The following is a 19269-nucleotide window of genomic DNA, read 5'->3' on the forward strand; positions in this document are numbered from 1 at the left end:
ATAATAATAATAATAATAATAATAATAATAATAATAATAATAATAATAATTGTATGTGAATGAGGCATTCTGGGGTCGCAAGGAGGGAGGATGCAGAGATGGCATTAGATTGCATTTTGGGGTTGCAAATGAAGGCAGGAGAAGATCCATAATCTGTAGTGACCCAAATACACACAACACACACACACCTGGAGGTTTTTAAATTTGACAAAATATGTGCACACTCCCGCCTGTTTTTTTTAAAAAGGAGGGGGGGAAGCACCCATCCGGTTGCCCAATTACTGTAGGAAACGTCACCTTGACGAAAGTGGAACTGAATTTGATTGACAGCAAAGGCGCCTTCATTTTAAACCGGTTCCGCAAATGTGAACTCTCCTTACTCTGAATAAGGTAAATTTCTAGTGGGCACTTGCTTCCGGACGAATTCTGGGGGGGGGGTCCGAATCTGCCCAGTTCCATCCAGCGCAAATAGGTGAGTGGGAATGGAGCCTTTGAATGCCACCCTATTTCTTTTTCAATTTTCAATTCCTGAGTAAAACACTGTGTAATTATGTGACTAAAAATATCCTATTCCTATCCACTTTAGCTTACTCACTTCAGGTATTGCAATATTTATGTGTTCCAGTTCTTGTTTTCTATGTCTAACGTCCCCTGATTCATGCTTCTCACATTCTATGTTCCTATAATATGTGTTGTGCAGCTTTGGACTTTCCTTTCACCGATGAACATGTCAACAGCTGAACATCTTTTTGGCTTGAGTCCAATTGTGTCATTAGCCACAGCGCTACTTGTAGTTATACTCTGCTCTACCCCAAAAGCTCACTGAGTGCCATCTGACCCGAAAGTTTCATCTTCTGGAATTATCTCTTGTTACATTTAGGATTGTCTCATCATATGGTTTTCATTGTAAAAGACTTCCAAAAGGCGTTTACTGTGCCTCCTTCTGCAGAGTACTAACAAGTGTTAACTCTGGTGTCACTGTCATTGTCTCCAAGGTATCCTCCACATCTGTCACCTTCCCATTACTGTTGCTACCTAGTAGTTGTCTGGCACATTTCCTGTCCCTTTTTGTCAGGTGTAAATATTTTGGCTGTAGGTTTGTAAGCTCAAGGGTAGTAAGCAGGAGCTGCCCTGAATGGTGGTCTGTCAGCTTCATATTGATAGTTAATGACAGTGTAGTATCCTCTTTTGGGATACGTATGGGGCAGGTGGTAGGGCAAACAAATGCTGGGGGTACCAGGTCTCCAGCATTTCTACTGTCTCACTTACCATCTGGCTGAGATTCAGAGTGCTGTTTATGGCCTAAGTCAAATGGCCTGTTTCCTGTCAGAGGTACCTCCTTTGTTTTCACATGCCATTACTGCTTCTAAGACTGATTATCATTATCCTCAGAAGCTTGCCAATTGTACACTGAATTCATAACCATGACGGCCCAAATGCAGCTAGTTGGGATCTCTTTTAAATAACTGCTTTGCAGACAATTTACATAGTTTGTGTAAGGTTCAAAGTCATTCAAATCCATGGCTGTTTTGCAGTTGATTATAATAGGATATGACTGCATCCTTAGGGTCTTTCAAAAATAACCTGCAGGACTTTTGCAAAACAAACATAAACTTATTAACTACTCGCTTGAATTATTTGGAAAATGCAGTCAATATTTTGACTGTCTCTCACATGAACAAAAAATATAACTTGCAAATATGCACTAGTATCTTGTATGACTTGTTATGTTACAGAACTTTATGTATAGCTAACTATGTAGCAGAGGCGCTAAGAAACCCCTTACTGTATTGTGAAGATACTTAATGGAACACCAGCAAGAAACCCTGACGCATACTCATGCCCAACACATATTGGGACCGATGTGCATCCGTCCCATTGTGCAACAAGAACCAATGTGCATCAGACAACTTGCTGCCTCTGCTACATACTGCCCTTTAATGAATATAGCTTTTATGCAATTGTGTAATTCTATTTCTTGCATACATAAGTCCTCTTATGAAGATGTAAGATCCCAGCAGGATTCTAGCCAGATTTTAGAAAAAGGCTGGATGCAAAAAATTCCCACAAAAGGAGGTCATAGTATTTTTTAAATTTCTGTATGAGAAACTGATTATAATTATAATACAATAGGTTAAGAAGTTCAGGTCACCTGCAACCCCCCAAGCATTATCCATGAGTGCTTCCACAAGAAGGTTTTATTGTTTAGTCCTTTCTGTCTCATTTATAGAATTTTATGGTGAGTGTGCATGGATGTGTTTATCCACTCTAGTCCTTGTGCATTTTTAGTCCTCTGTTTCCTCTTCCATCTTTCTTTCTCCGTACACACACACACAAACACACACACACACAGCATTATTGAGAAATAAATACAAATGCCTGGATGTGTTTGGAGCTGTCTCAAAGCTAGGTTATTGTAATGTTGTGGAGTGTTCATAAATATTCTACTTGCTAATAGAGACAAGGTGCCAGTAAGCTTTAGGAGGGGAAGTGCAATATCAGTTTGACTTGAAAATATTTCTGTAAACATGAGGGACAGGAAGAGCTGTCACATTTGTATAGGTGTGAGGAACAGGAAGAGCATTGTGTGCTGTTGTTACACAGATAAACAGAGTGTAAAGTGGAGGGAAGCTGAGTCAATAGAGGGATCTAGCCTTCTTTGAAGAGAAAGGCCTTATATTGTTGCCAGGCAAGCCAATCAAGAATCTATCAAGAGTGTTGCAGAAGCCAAACATGGACACAACAAGTATTCAGAAGCAAGGGTACTGATGAAAATGAGAACCAGTGTGACCCAGTGTTGAATTCAGGACACCCAGTTTCAGATTCTTCTTTTAACTGTGAAACTCACTGAGTGACTCTGGATGGATCATAACTTGCAACCTAACCCACTTCACATGGTTATTGTGTTCGGATCCTTAGGGCAGGGAGCAATGGGGGAAGATATATAGGATACCTTTCCCCCCTTTTCCTTTCACTATGCCCTCTGTTGTCAGATAGTCAAGGGTGATCTGGAGCATGGGAAATGGTAAAGGGTCCTTCTCCTTTCTTTCTTCCTGAAATGTAAGAAGCTGCTTGCTTGGTTCATTTTTCTCAAAAGCGTCTGAACTGCCAGAGGCTCTCCAGGGTGTTTTCCCCCTTTTCAGACCAAACAGAAGGCTGTACCACTGAGCTTCCTCAAAGATGGCAGAAATGTGAGGGTGGGTAAGAAAATACATTCCTGGGAAGCCTTCTTATTTTTATAATTAACAAAATGTATTTGCTCAGCCTTAGTTCATCTCTTGAGAATACTTACATTAAGTTGAGAGGGCTTGACACATTAGTTCCTACTCTCATCTGCGATGTAGGTGCATAGGGCAAAATAAAGGCATTCCCACCAAGAATCTCCCCCCCCCCGCATGAAATTTTCTAGCATTAAAGAGAGTGAAATATTGAAAATAATTCACACCTAGATATTTTCTATTTGCTGTGTTCTCATTCTCTTGGTAAATGCCTATCCTTTTTATCAGGATGTCTAAACATTTTTTCCAAATGCTCAACCAAAATTGTAAGTTAGTGCATCCTCAAAATTGGGCACTGAAGGAAAATTTCACGGGCGAGGCAGAATTCTAACTGGGGAGGGCAGTGCCCTCATTTTGCCCCTTCTCCTGTAGCTACACCCCTGCATCTGTCCTTCCATTTTTCCCCCATGCTCCCATTAGTATTTTAGATCTCAATGACTCCCAGCAATTGACTGATCAACTAACACAGTCTGTCCAGTGTCTAATTTTGTTTTTTTTTGGAAGAAAGAGGAAATAGACTGGAAAGTGACAACTGCCCATAAAATCTTGGATAGTAGTGGGCCCCTTCCTTTCCCAACCAAATGTAACTGCAAAGACCAGATGTTAAGTATTTGTCTAATGTCAATGTGGAATATCCATCTCAGGGTAATAAGGTGAGTTAACCTAGGCTGCATCTGCACTGCAGAAATAATCCAGTCTCACACTACCTTAACGGCCATAGCTCAGTATCTATGGAATTCTGGGAACTGTAATTTGTTGTGGCACTAGGACTCTCTGACAATGTCTCACAAAACTACAGTTCCCAGAATTCCACAGCAGTATGCCATGGCAATTAAAGTGATGTAAAACTGGATTATTTCTGGAGTGCAGATGTAGCCCTAGAGTTCCCCCCCCCCCCAGGCTCAACTACTATCAATATTCTCTGCTTCTTGGAAGCCCATAGATCCTCACATGGCAATTTTTGTTTTAATTTTCTTTTGTTCCGTTTTATGTGCATACACATACATGTGCGTGCACACAAATACACACACACACATTTGTGTGTGTGTGTGTGTGTGTGTGTGTGTATCTAGGAACATTACCAAGAATACAGACACTACTATTTTACTTTTGGGTCAGGTGGCACTAATTCACTTCCAAATCAATAGACACACAACCAACTCAGTTTAAGAAGGAAGCATAAATATTCTTTTTGTATTTTTGAAGGCAATCTAAGGCTACATCTGCCCTGCAGAATGAATGCAGTTTGATACCACTTTAACTGCCAAGTATCAATATTATAGAATTCTGGAATTTGTAGTATGATGCCACTACAAATCATAGGATTTCGTAGCATTGAGCCATGACATTTAAAGTGGTGTCAAACTGCATTAATTCTGCAAACTGGCAGCAGCCTAAGTTTGTTATCAGCAAATAAATTTAGCTTGGTATACCAATTCCTGATAATTTAAAAATATAATGAAAGACATCTGCATGATACAACAAAAGATACAACAAAAAAGTCACATGACACCATATTTCACAGCTACAATGTTACATATAATGAAAGATAGCCAAATGATATGAGGGAGGGAAAGACAGTCTGTTTGAGAATGGGTTTGATCAAGATCAAGTAGCAAATACTGGAGGTTATTTAACAAGAGCAACATGAACTTACCTAATACCATGCTTTGTGCTTTTGTTCAAAACAATCCTTTAACTTGTTCTGTTTCAGAGTCGAGGTCAATATCATAGAAGCAAGGCCTTGTAGGCAATCCTGGCATAGTGCTCATCTAAGAAAAGAATGAACGAAACGTTATGCTTCTGCAATTGTAAGCTGATAACCACACAGTGCATATTTACCCATGATGAAGTGAAAGACTATATTGTTCTTCATGGGCCCATAACTTCACATACATTGAAGAGAAAATAATAAATCCATCTGCTACTCCAATTTGTTTTGTTAAACTCTAAACGTTAAACAGATCCATTTGCGCCTCAAATTGCTTGCAAAGAAAAACTTCTGGAAAAGAAAATATTATGTGGCACAGGATTATTGGAAAATATCCACACTTCGAGAAGAATATGACAAAGAAACCAGGAAAGTAAATAGTTAACCACCACGAAGCCATCAAGATAAGTGCTGCATTAGTACAGGCCTGCATTCAGTATTAGACTCTTTCAGCTGACCCCTTTTTGGAGATGAGTTCTCAGTGCAATGATGCTATAGAATAGTAATAACTACATAAATACAATTTCAGTATAACATATCTTCTCAGCAGACATAAACCTGCATGGGAAGATTAACTTCCTTGAGTACATCTTGTGCTGCTACTGCAATAATAAAATACTTAATAATTAGCTGAAACCAGTTTGGATTCTGAAAGTGCTAAGTAATTTTATTTGTATCTCAGATATATCAATTTCTGGAAATTCTGAAGCTGTGGGGTGGGGGGCTGCTTTTCCCCTTGGGTTTTCAGAAAAATGAAACTTTATTTAAAAAACTGGAAAAAAAATGTAATATTAATCCTCTTGTCTTTTTAAAGAGTGAAAGTAATTTTGCTACTTTGAGAACATAAAATTCATTATATATAACTTTGCTTGGAACAAGATTATTATATCCTAATACTTGCTGGAAGTCAAATTCTGCTAAAAAAATTAAGGTCCAACAAATTCCTCACTTGCCTTCAAGGTAACTTTATTGACCAGAAGGTGGAAGAGGCAACAAGCTATTTTAGATCTGATTTTAACCAACAGTGATGACCTGGTCAAAGGTGTGGAAACAACAGGATCCTTAGGAGGGAGTGATCGTGTTCTCCTGGAGTTTGTTATACATTGGAAAGGGGAAACCAAGCATAGTCAGACATGCATTCTAGACTTTAGGAGAGACAATTTCAGTAAATTTAGGGAAGTACTAGGTGTGAGCCTGTGGTCAGGAACACTAAAAAAGAAGGGAGCTCAGGAAGGAGGAGAATTTCTTAAGAGGGAGATATTGAAGGCACAACTTCAAACAATTACAATGAGTAGGAAAAATGGGAGGTGTCTCAAGAAACCAGGATGACTAAAGAACTTTTCACAAAGCCAACCATTTTTTCCTGCCCATCTGTTCCAGTCCATAGTCTTCTTTAAATTGTATTTAGAAATGATTTTGGAGCAAAAAATATGTAAAAGACACCTAGCCCTCATCATTTAAAAATACAATATTCCTTAATCCCTTTTCATTTTTCCAGCTAAAAAACGGCTACAAAAGAGGTCCCCCAATTTTTTTCTAGACCACCAACAAATTCTAATTGACCTTTCATTTTAACTTTCTACTGAAGAAAGGGAAGTGGGTAATCAATTTCCCCTAGAAATGTCCTTCCTTGATTTCACTTTCTCTGCAAATGGGATCTGAGACAGGAACTGAGGAAAATTAGAGAGGAAAAATGGAAGGGAAAAACTTCACTCATCTTATGTCCCTTCCCCTTTCCAGTGTTCCAAGGTGTGCCCAGCTCCATTCAGTGTTTTCTCAGCACACAAGCTGGGACTGGCATGAATTCATTGCTATACCTAAAGGTAGATATAGAGAATTAAAGGGGGGAGGCTTTAAATATTATAGAAAGTGGGCAACATCTGTCTTTCTCATGGCAAGAGAAAATAGTGAAAACATCATAGCAGCAAATAAAAAGAGGGAACTCTTCCAAAACAGTCTACTGCCTATAGCTCCAATGCAATTAAGGCCATTATATCTTGTGCCAAAATAAAGTTTGTGATATATTGGTTTGTTGCAGATGCTCCTGGCAAAGAAGGAGAAACCGAACTGATGGTCCAGTCTAACAACAGAGATGGTGTACACGATGGACAGGCCAAGAGAACTGGAAATATGATAATCACTAAATAGGACTTTTAGAAAAGTACCAGCAACAAATATCCCCCTACCCCCAAATCCTAAGTACAGCACAAAGGCTCTTCTTACAGCATAACCAGGCAAAATGGCAAGGAATCAAAAATCGGATCTGATGTTATTAAAAATTAAAAATAATATATGCAACTGTAGTGGTTCTGAATCAGATGGAGATTGCAGTGCTAAGAGAAAGGGACTATAACACTCTTTCCCCATACTGCTACGCACCTCAATCTTCCTTTCATGATTTGAGGGGTGGGGGCATATAAATAAATCAGCTTGTGTAATTCCACCCAAAGGAAGGGCTTCAGAAATCATGCAGTGTTGGTGAAGTGTCTCTTGAGGAGGTAGAAATGAAATCTCTAAAATATGGGATTATATCTGAAGAGCATAGACACCTTTAGCCCTGGTTCTGACAATAACCATCCTGAGGTAAGGAGAATTTGTCTGAGACTCCAGAAAGAAAATACAGCCACAAGGTATTATTGTTAGGCATTACAATACAGGGAAATATTTTTGGTACACTGAGAGGTCTGCAATATGGAAGATTTCTAAGTTTATTGTTATACCCATGGAACTATGCATATAGTATAATATAGTATTTCTGCAATACTCATCTCCCACAATTAACAAAATTAATCCAGCAGGTAGAGGAGACTGAGTGTTCCTGGCCATCCAGTGTGCCCTCCTAACACCTGTGGGGACATACACCCAAATGCTCTCTCATGCAAGTACAAACTGGCAGAGTTTTCTAAATTTTCTTGCATGTAAGAAATAACTGGACAATCTGGAAGGTGGTGTGCTGGAAAGCTAAATATATTTCTTTCTGATTTAAAGTAAACATGACAAGAAAAGAAAAAAAACTTGTAAGACTTTTGAGTGTGTGCTGAATCAACTGGAGCTTTGGCAAGTTACTTTGTTAGACTATGGGTGCATCTACACTGTAGAAATAATGCAGTTTGACACTACTTTAAGTGCTGCAGCAGCATCCTATAGAATCCTGGGCTTTGTAGTTTTACATGATCTTTAACCTCCTCTGCTAGAATACTACAAATCCCAGGATTCTGTAGGATGTCTCCATGGCCGTTAAAGTGATGTCAAACTGTATTATTTTTATAGTGTAATAGCTAAGGGGTGTTGTAAAGCACTTTACAACACCCCTTAGCCATTGCAATCACAGTGCCTGAGGGATCTGGGGAGTTCTAATCCAAAACCTAATTTTTCCAGACTCAACTCATTTGTTTTCACAGATACTGCTTGTTCATGGAAGATACTCCAACCTAAATATTTGGAAATCCCTCCTTTCTCCTTAAGTGTCTTGTATCACAAGCCATCTATTCAGCAGGATCCCTTGCTAGAGACTTTTTGGAGTACAGAAGCTACATAGGAAGAGAGGGTGAGAAAATGATCTTTTGCAGGATTTTCTGTTGATCAAAAACATCCATCTTCTCAACACTAACTATTGCAAGCTCTAAGGCTTCAGGTAGACATAACTTGCTTATGGTCAGTCAGGACCTGGACTTGCAAGAGGATCAGATTTTTGTTCTACATTAAAAAGAAATGGAAACAAAATTGCTCAAGATACACAACAAGTTTCCATGCTGTGAGCTATATACTATACTGTTCCGCTCATGAACATTGATAGAATATTATCTACCTGGATAGTTTCAAGATTCTGTTATCAGATCTATAAACTGGCACATTTACATTGAAATGAGGCACTTTCTTAACAAATTTCAGCATGGACTGATGTACTCAGTATGTAAAGAAAATTATTAGTGCAGAAGTTAAGAGAAAAATAATGGGATAATTGAACTATGTTTTAATAATATAGTTTGTCTCAAAGTAAGGAAATACATGTTGTAGATTTGTTTTCTTTTTTAAAGTTTAGTATTACTCTCAAGTTGGAACTGGTTATGGTAAGTGACCTTCACAACCCTCCCACTGCTACAAAACTAAAGTAAAAACAAACAAACTCAAAACTGCAGAATGAAAAAACAGATGCCCTGAGCAGGCAAGATGGGATTGCCTGGAAAAGAATCAACATTTTCTTTTAAAAAAACTAATAATTTTAGACTTTGAGGCAGCATGCTTTTTTTTAAAGAAATATTTAAACAGTTCTTAAAGGGCATAATTTGGTACATACAGTATATTCAATACTTCAAAACAAATACAATGTTTATGATAGGAGGTCAATCACAAATTTTGGCAGCTAAAATGACTTTACTAATATATACTGTACTTGGATGTGATTACATTATTATCCAAATGTAATAAGTAGCAAGCAACACTTGCAGATTATGTGAGAAACATCTTTCTGTTCTTGGAGAGACATGGTCAATCATTATTTTTCATCTTTAAAGTCTACATCTAAATAATCCACATAAATCTACAAAAAGGACCTGATTCTGGAATATTTGCCAGCCTCCCACTTCTGCCTTACTAACAAATGAGCAGGAGGCAAAAGTGAGTGTCTGGAAGGCTCCCTGGAAATCTCATGTATAGTAATCAATTTCCCTATATAAAATAAAATGGTTTAGTATGTGAGAGCTGCAGAGGGAAATGGTAGGAGACAGCAACTTGGATTTTTGTGACCGCTGCCAAGAGTCCTGTTGCCTACCGTATTCTGGTGCTACCTGCCTCTTCCCACCACTGCCCGAGTCATCAGAAAGTTCACTCTATTTTTTCATGCATTTTTTAAAAACAGCAGGCTTTTGAAATCTCCTACTCCTCTTTCTGCAGCTTAAAAGTACCAAACCATTCTTGATTACTGTACAGGAGATCTCCAGGGAGCCCTCTGTTTCAGTGTTCAAGGTGGTGGCAGTGCTCCTGGTCATTCACTTTCAAGGCAGAAGTGAGTGTCTGGCAAATATTCCAAAATGCAAAAAATATCCAAAATCCAAAACTTTCCTAGTCCCATGCGTTTTAGATAAAGGAGAGTCAACCTGTAGTTCTATTATATATTTTTAAGAGAGATACTGAAGGTTGAATAGAAAAACAGATTTTGCTGAACATGTGGTTAGATTTGGCCTTCACTTAACCAAAAAGTATTAACCTTCAAGGCATATCTACTTGGAATGGATGTGAATTCATAGCACAGATGTGGTGTTTTGGAACAACAATCTCATTTTGTAGTGACATAACAGGCATCTAGCCAGACACCGTCATATATAAAATTGCCCATGAATCATATATATAGAAAAGTAGTGGTTTATTGGGAAAAAAACCACACATACAGCCTTCCCATTTGTTCAAAAAAAAATAACTGTATACTGTAAGTGTTTAAGAAAGAGAGCAAATGAATGCGCTAAGACAGTATTCTTATCTTGGACTAAAGCAGGGCTGGAGGCATAGGGCAGCTGTGGGTAACACTGATGTTTTGCTGAAGGGACCAGAACCAAAAGTTAAGTAAAGTAAGCCACTACCTTCTCCTTCCCCCCCTCTCTCTGCCATCCCTCCTTGCACCTTCTTCATCCCTACTTGATGGGCTGTGGGAAAAAAGGACAGAATGTGCAGAAGCTTGAACTGATCATTTGCAGAGAGCCTTTGAAATTAGAGATCATGGTATCAGCCTGAGGAATACATGTGGCCCTAGTGATTGAGACTGTCCACCCCTGAGCTATAGTATTAGGCAATATGCTGGATACACATTTAGTTCATATCACAAAGATCTTTAGATGATGAATAAGGGAAGACATCACAAAGGAAATTCTGCAGTAGTAAGCAGAAATTCTTGAAAACCATGATGGATACTATTAGAAATTCTTCTATAAATCACAATTCTAAAGGTGTTTGGAACAGTAGTATACTTCTGTGGATTTCTCTGACAATAGATAAATTGGCAAGTTCTTTGTTTTGGTATCCTAACTTCAGATGACTTCACAAAGACACAAAGATCAATGGGAGAGAGATCATGAACACATGCTTGGCATTCAACAGAACTAACATTTTCAGTGTTTCCATGGGCACAAAGTACAATGCAACATGGTTTTTGTAATAGTTTAATTCTCTAGATTGACTGTCCCCCCTTTTATTCCCCAATCCAATTTAATTTTGAATGTTTATATACTTTTCTGAAGAGTAGCAAAACAAAAGTTTAAACATCATAACTTGAATATTGAGATCATAACTTTGCTTACAGGGAGGTCTTGCTTGGAGAAGGCAGAGAAAATAAATATGGACAGTCTGGAAGATAAGAGTGGAGATAAGCTAGTGTGGACTGCTCCCATGCTCAACAGGAAAGAGATCAGGGTTAAGGAGAATTGTGATTAGAAATAAAAGGGGAGAAAGTAGATTACCCTTCTTAGTGCTAATTGGCAATCTCCCAACTGACCAGGGTATTACCAACTATTTGTGTACATAAATAGCTGTGGCAAAGAAGAAAGCAGCTCCATATATTTGGGGAACCTGTATTTCTAGAACATTTACAGTATAGCTATGTCTCCATTAAGTGTCTGAGTCTCACTTTCAGACAGTTAAGGCTTGGGTCATGCACAACTAAAACTCGTGTCTCAACTGTGCCCATTCCTGGAGGTCAGATCAGTGGTACATCCCTTGGTTATATCCTGTTTGAATTACTGTAGTGCACTCAGTGTGGAGCTGCCTTTCCAAAGTGCTCAGAAACTTGCTCCATTGGCTGCCAATCCGTTTCTGGGCACAATTCAAAGTGCTGGTTTTAATAAATAATAAATAATAAAAGTTTTATTTTTATACCGCCCTTCTTGCAATCAGGGCGGTGCACAACAAATCAAACAATTACAAATACAATTACAAATACAATAAAAAAACAGTTAAAACCCACATTAAAAGCCCATTCTGGCCAGCTTGCCAGTGCTGACAGGGGGGGGGGGGGACTAACTGGAACTTGTGTCTGGGAATGCTAACTGGAACAGGAAGGTCTTTAATTCCTTCCTGAACTGGGCCAAGGAGGTGGCCGAGCGGAGCTCTATGGGCAGCGTATTCCAGAGGGTCGGGGCCGAGATGGTAAACGTCCTCCTTGATGTGGAGGCTAATCTTGCCCCTGGAACCCTCAGTAGCTGCTGCCCAGATGTTCTGAGGGTGCGGGGCGGATTGTATGGGGAGAGGCGGTCCTCTAGGTATCCTGGGCCCAAGCCATGTAGGGCTTTATAGGTTATAACCAACACCTTGTATTGCGCCCGGAAGCGAATAGGCAGCCAGTGCAGATCTTTGAGTACAGGTGTTATATGACTGGCCCTGGATGTACCAGTGACCAGTCTGGCTGCCATATTCTGTACTATCTGTAGCTTCCGGGTATGGTACAAGGGTTGCCCCATGTAGAGCGCATTGCAGAAATCCAATCGAGAGGTTACCAGAGCATGTACTACCGTTTCAAGGTCCCTCTGGCCCAGGTATGGGCGCAGCTGGCGGATAAGCCGAAGCTGATAACAGGTGCTCCTGACCGTCGCATCCACCTGAGATGTAAGGTGGAGCGACGAGTCGAGGAGCACCCCAGGCTGCGTACCGAGTCCTTCACGGGAAGCGTGATCCCGTTCAAGACAGGTGGAACCACCACCATCCCCGGGCCAGGAGAACCTATCACAAGTACCTCTGTTTTCTCTGTATTCAGACTGAGTTGGTTTTCCCTCATCCAGCCCATTACTGACTCAAGGCAGGCCACGAGAGGAGAGATGCCATCCTCGGTCACTGCATCAGTCGGAGACATAGAGAAGACTATTTGGGTGTCATCAGCGTACTGATAACCCCGCACCCCATGTCTCCGGATGATCTCTCCCAGCGGTTTCATGTAAATGTTGAAAAGCATGGGAGACAGAATGGCTCCTTGACGGACCCCAGATGTAAGGGCCCTCTTATCAGAGCACACGTCTCCCAGCTGCACCATCTGGAACCTTCCGGAGAGGTAGGACCGGAACCACTGGAGCGCAGTGCCCCCGATTCCCACCTCTGCCAGGCACTCCAGAAGGATACCATGGTCTATGGTATCGAAAGCCGCTGAGATGTCCAAGAGCACCAACAGGGACACGCTACCCCTGTCGATGCCCAGACGGAGATCATCGACCAAGGCGACCATGGCTGTCTCAACCCCGTAACCCGCCCGAAAGCCAGTTTGAAATGGGTCCAGATAATCCGTTTCGTCCAACATCGATTGAAGCTGGATTGCAACCGCCTTCTTGATCACCTTCCCCAAAAATGGCAGCAGCGAGACTGGCCGATAACTGCTATGCATCAGGGGGTCGAGGGAGGGCTTTTTAAACAGCGGTTTTATAGTGGCCAATTTCAAGCTGAATGGAAATTGCCCATCCCTCAGAGATGTATTAATAATCCGGTGTAACATCGAAGTTACCACCAGTCCCCCCTGAGCCGCTAGCCATGAGGGACAGGGATCGAGGGAACAGGTTGTCTTCCGAATGATTCCAAGGATCTTGTCCACATCCTCGGTACTAACCGACTCAAACTGATCCAGTTTAATGGAGTCCACGGAGGCTTTGGATACCTCTACCCTAGGTTCTGCCCTAATGCTGGCGTTAAGACCTTTGCTTATCCGAGAGGTTTTATCCGCGAAGAAGTTGTTAAATTGGTCACAGCAGGCCTTTGAAGGTTCAAGGATCTGGTTCAGGGTGGGAGGGAGCTGAGTTAGCTCCCTGACCACCCTGAACAACTCTGCTGGACGCGACTCCGCGGACGCGACACGAGCAGCATAGAACGAATTCTTAGCTGCTCGTATCGCCTCTCCGTAGTCCTCCAAAAGGTGGTCCAGGAGAGCCTTGTCAGCTAAGCGTAGGTGTTTCCGCCAGCGATGCTCTAGCCGTCGCAGAACCCGCTTCCTTGCCCGGAGATCTTCCGTGTACCAGGGCTTACGTTTGGAAGCAGGCCTGAGAGGGCGCTTGGGAGCGATACTGTGTATAGCCCTGGAGAGACTGGTATTCCAAATACCAGTCAGGGCATCAACAGAGTCGCCGTCATTTCCAACCATGTTCCCCTCTAAGGCTTCCTGGAACCTTTTGGGTTTCATCAGCCTTCGAGGGTGGACCATCCTAATAGGTCCACCACCCCCGGAGGGGATCTGGGTAGAGGCCTTGATTTTTGCCTCCACGAGGAAGTGATCCGTCCATGACAGGGGGGAAATATTAGTTATTTCCGCCCACGGATTTTCCGCATCCGTACAAAAAAACCAAATCCAGTGTATTACCCGCGAAATGCGTTGGACCCGAAATCAACTGGGACAGGCCCATGGACGCCATGTTATCCATGAATTCCCGAGCCGCACCAGATGGAACATAGTTGGCTGCGAAGGGGATACTGAAATCACCCAGGACAAGCAGCCTGGGTGTTTCCAGCATCAGCTCCGCAACCAACTGTGTCAGCTCGTTAAGGGAGTCCGTTAGCGCACGGGGTGGCCGATACACCAACAGAATCCCTAGACTGTCCCTGGTCTTCAGGGTCAAGTAAATACACTCGATAGAGGAAGTTTGATGGATGTGGTTCCTGGTGAGAGACAAGGTGTTCTTATGTACCAAGGCAACACCCCCCCCCCGCCCACCTAACCTGGTCTGGTCCTTCACTGAAAACCCGGCAGGGAGGGCCTGTGCCCACACAGCATCTCCCTCAGGCCCAAGCCAGGTCTCGGTAATGCAAGCCAGGTCGGAATTACTATCTTCCAACAAATCGTGGATGATGTGGGTCTTATTGTTAATCGACCTGGCATTGCACAGGAGCAGCGACAGGGTTTGTGGCACGGTTGGAATGACCCTCAGGTCCCTTTGGTTAGGAGGGGGACAGGAAGGGGAGATAGATATGACGCATCGATCTCGCCTTCCTCTGTAACGCAAGTCCACTCTCCTACCGCCATACCTCCCCTTGCCCCACACCACCTCAATAGGAGCTCCGCTTATGCAGATATTACCCTCTTCCTCCCCAGCCAAAGCATTCCCCACATCCATATCCTCCCCCTCCCCTTCCCAAGCAACTAAAAGAACAGAGGTGTGACACAACAGACATCCTCTGTTCTAATGCTGGCATGGACACAATCCCCTCCTGCCCCTAGCGCAGTTGCGAAGCTGCGGAGTCCCAAAGTAGCAGTCCGTGGGCGGCCTCCCCGGGCCGGTGCGCAGCTGCGCACCTCTAACAACCCGAGGAGAGCCGCCCGGCAGCAAACGCAGCTCCTGGCGTGGTCCGGTGGCAAAGGGAGGCGTGTCGGAGGAGGAGACCAGGCAGGCTGGCTTTGTACGTGCCGCTGCCCTGACACGCCCCTCTCCCCGCCGTTTTGACCTATAAAGCCCCATATGGCTTGGGTCTGGGCCATCTGAAGGACCGTATCTGCCTGTATGATTCCCCTTAGAATATTGAGGTCATTGGGAGAGGCCCTTCTCTTGGTCCCACTACCCTCTCAGGCATGTTTGGTGGGACCAAGAGAAAGGGCCTTTTCAGTGGCTGTTTTCAAGGCCAGGATGGCTCCATCCCTGCTGTTCTTCCGGTGGCAGGTAAAGACGTTTTTATGCTACCAGGCTTTCACATGACATGGATGCTGCTTTGTTTTCATTTTAAAGAGTTTTAAACTTTAAATTTTAATAATGTATTTTTAAAAATTGTTTGAACTGATTAATTGATTGTAAAACTTTTTTTGCATATTTTATAGTGTTTTAACTTGGACTGTTTTAGATTTGTTAGCCGTCTTGAGTCCCTGAACTGGGAGGAAGACAGGATGATGATGATGATGATGATAATTTAGCAGTAATAGGACAGCAAAAAATCAATTTAAGTGATGAATTAAGGTGGCAATTTGCAAACGAAAGTGGCACCTTAATTCGATTTCTGTTTTTAATGAAGGGTATTGATTTAAATTATAATTTTTGGATTAATATTTCTCCAGAATTAAGTTACAGATTATGTTACTAACTAAAAGCCAACAAATTTTATATTAGTTCTTCATAGCTGATTCTTGCTCCAAAGCATCATGCTCTTGGACTTTTGAAAAATGATGATTTGGTATTTTTTTTTAAAATCCCTCAAAGCTGGGGACTTGCAAGGTTTAGGTCACAGTTAGTAAGGCCAGCTTGAAATGTGCTCCTGCTGGTAGTTTACTTTGCATCTAGTTTGATACCAGACACCAGATAGAGAGATTCTTCACCTGCCTCTTAAACTGAATTTTGGAAGTCTTAATCCTGGTACTTTTGTTGAGATCAGTGTGGAAATCAGTAGGATACAGAAATGGGAAAGGCAAGGAATTAGATTCTAAGACAAGGAAAAGGAGGAGAGGAGCAAGAGAAGGATTTTGCTGGAGTGGGTGAAAAATTGGGCTTTGAAAAGTTCATGCAATTGTTTCTTTCTTTCCAAAGCTCAGAACAGGGGTGGGGCAGAATGTAAAATAATGGATGGGGTTTCTCATCTTGAGACACAGAATGTAGTTTAGGCATAGTATGCAAACTTAGGTGCCAATTTAAAATTAACTGATTTGTACAAAAAAGCTCCCCCTTTCAACATAAATGCATTTCCATAAAAAAGTGTTGCACTCTAATGTTGATGCTTTCTCACAGGCTTTCCTATATCCTGTATCTATGCTTTGGACATTAAGGGTCAGAAGGCCTGGCTTTCATGGCGAATGGCAATGGAGAGTTATAGTTCAAAGCACTTAGATAGCCCAAGGATCCTGAAACTTGGTTTAGGGAGGAAACCCATCCCCCTTTCTCCTTTTATTTCTGAGGGTATGGCAGGATGAGGCGACAGTATGAGCCAAAGTTGGATTTAGAATAGGCAACCTCAACCAACTCACAACACTAAGGAATGTGTTAGGGTACCGAAGATGTTTACCATGCTAAACTGTTCACAGATGCAACCGTGGAGCCAAACATGTAATGCAGTGACAAAGTTCTGTTTGAAACTTTGCTACTCCTGCAGCTCAGCCAGGCCTACAGTTTCAAGTCCGTAGAGCACTCTCGTTCTATGGAGTTTATTACACTAGCAAGATTCCGTGGGAAAATGGGATTTAAACAGGAGTTAAATTCAAATTTAAACAGAACCCGCAAATTCGGGAAGTTTATCACACTGAATTGCTGCTAAAGTGAAATGACATGAAGTTAAATTGAAGTTAAAGTGGAGAAAAATGCCACTTCTTTACTTTTGGAATTTCCTGAAAGTAAAAAGTTGCTGTTTTTCACTGGTTTAAGTTTGGTTTAACTTTGTGTTATTTCAAGTTAACAGCAACGTCATGTGATAAACTTTGGGCATTTCTGGGTTTTCTCTAATTTAACTCTCATTTAAATCCTGTTTTCCCACGGGATCTTGCTAGTGTGATAAACTCCTATGTGTCATTCTCTAACACATAGTGTTACAAGATCCCTTTGCAACCTATGGCACTGACCATCCTAAATTTGTATTAATAACATCTGTTTAAATGAGTAGTTGTATTTTTTAAAAAACAACAACAGTTTTCCTTGAAGTACAGTCCTCCCTCCATTCTCGTGGTCTTCGGACTCGCGTCCCTCACCTATATTCCAGCCAATGGGGCTTGAATATATGCAAAATTCCATTTTCGGGAGGGGGTCTGGAACCGATCCCCTGCAAAAAAGGAGGGGCGATTGTATGTATTATGTTGCATGTTTTTATTCTGATTAGTTTACATGTATGTTTTATTAATTATTACCATTTTACCTCTTGTACTTCTATTGAAAAACACGTGGGATAAAAATTTTAAATAAGTAAATGGACAAGCAGAATATGAAAAACAAAAATATTTTTAACTTATAAAAGGAGTACAATAGGTTATACAATCTCATTCTATTTGAAATACTCACTGCTAACTTGGATTAATGTGATTTTTGATCACTTGTATGTTAACATTGTAAAAAGCATACATATAATTTTCCTAGTAAAAATTGTGGGCAGAGAAATAATTTTTCCTCCCCTGAAATCTCCTTTACCTCTTATTTGATGAACTGGTGGTTTTCTCATAAACCTAGATAACTGATAAGAGCACTAGGGGAAAAAAAGGTCTCTTACAAATGATATAATTTTTATGGAATTTTGAAAACAATGCTATTTATTAACTCAAGAGAAAAATAATCTGCCTTTCCCTGCTTATTAAAAAAGCAACAACCACCTCTTCTGAAGTACAAATACAGCATTTATGACTGTTCTGCATAGCAGTATGAGGCAATTTACCATCAACATGGGAGAAGCGTTCATAGTTCAAAGACAAAGTTCATGGACTACGCAGAAACAACATTCAGAGTGACTCTCTTGTGCTTAGACATTATTCTCTTGTAGGGACTCTGTGAACCACCACTCTTAAGATTGTAAGTAAAACCTAACCCCAAAGATTTGTTTTATTTCTGTGTCTATTCTAGTGGCAGGGGCATCCGTAAACTGAATGCTCTTGGGTGTGTGTGAAAAATAAATGGTGACTGTTAACATTTTTTAGCAGTGTCCCCCCATAACCTGCAATGATATCGCCACTGTTCTGAGGCTGTTCTTGTACAGGTTTTCAGGAGCCATCAAGAACTGCAGTCCACCATGGCACTAACTATCTGTCATGGAGAGACTGCATGCTCTGGTGAGACAAGGAGTTATGCTGGTGGTAGCACAACTGCTGGTAACATCTCCTATGTCTAACAAGGTTATGCTCAGGAGCCAGACTAAATATGTCAAACAACTACCAGCAAGCAGCAGCAGTGGTGGAGGGTGACATTGGTGGCAGAGCAGTGCCAACTCAGCTAATACTTATTAGCACTGTGTTGAAGGGGGCACTGCTAAACCATTTCTGAGTGTGTTTCACCATAAAAATCCTAAAATTAAACAATCCAAAATGAATCAACAGATTCAAAAGATTATACTCTCAGGTTAGAAGGCACTCGGCAGTAGTGATTGGGGAAATGCAGAGGACAAGTATTAGTAGTGCTTTCCTGTGGCACCAGACCACTCTGACAGAGATGGCTAAATATCTTACAAAACTACAACTCTCAGAATTCCATGGCAGTTAAAGTGGTGTCACTGTGGATTATTTCTGCAGCGTGGATTCAGCCTAGGAATTGGAAGGGCAGCTACAAAGGGACTAGACAAGATCCTGAAGAGCAAAGAGAGAGAGAGAGAGAGAGAGAGATAATTGAATATTAAAGTTAGGATTGTAAGAGATTGTGCATGCCATTTCTATGTATG

General features: G+C 41.4%; 1 protein-coding gene across 4 annotated transcripts in view; it reads right to left on the reverse strand.

Moving 5' to 3' along the window:
- Positions 1-19269, reverse strand: part of MTHFD1L (methylenetetrahydrofolate dehydrogenase (NADP+ dependent) 1 like) — a 199051-nt gene that overhangs the window by 2890 nt on the left and 176892 nt on the right. For all 4 annotated transcript variants that reach the window (XM_042444996.1, XM_042444915.1, XM_042445168.1 and 1 more), the window contains one exon: positions 4936-5050. In XM_042444996.1, coding sequence (XP_042300930.1) covers positions 4961-5050 — 90 coding nt within the window. In that variant the 3' untranslated portion in view covers positions 4936-4960. The remainder of the gene's footprint in view (positions 1-4935; positions 5051-19269) is intronic.

The sequence above is a fragment of the Sceloporus undulatus genome, chromosome 1 (assembly GCF_019175285.1).
Source record: "Sceloporus undulatus isolate JIND9_A2432 ecotype Alabama chromosome 1, SceUnd_v1.1, whole genome shotgun sequence".
Lineage (NCBI taxonomy): Eukaryota > Metazoa > Chordata > Lepidosauria > Squamata > Phrynosomatidae > Sceloporus > Sceloporus undulatus.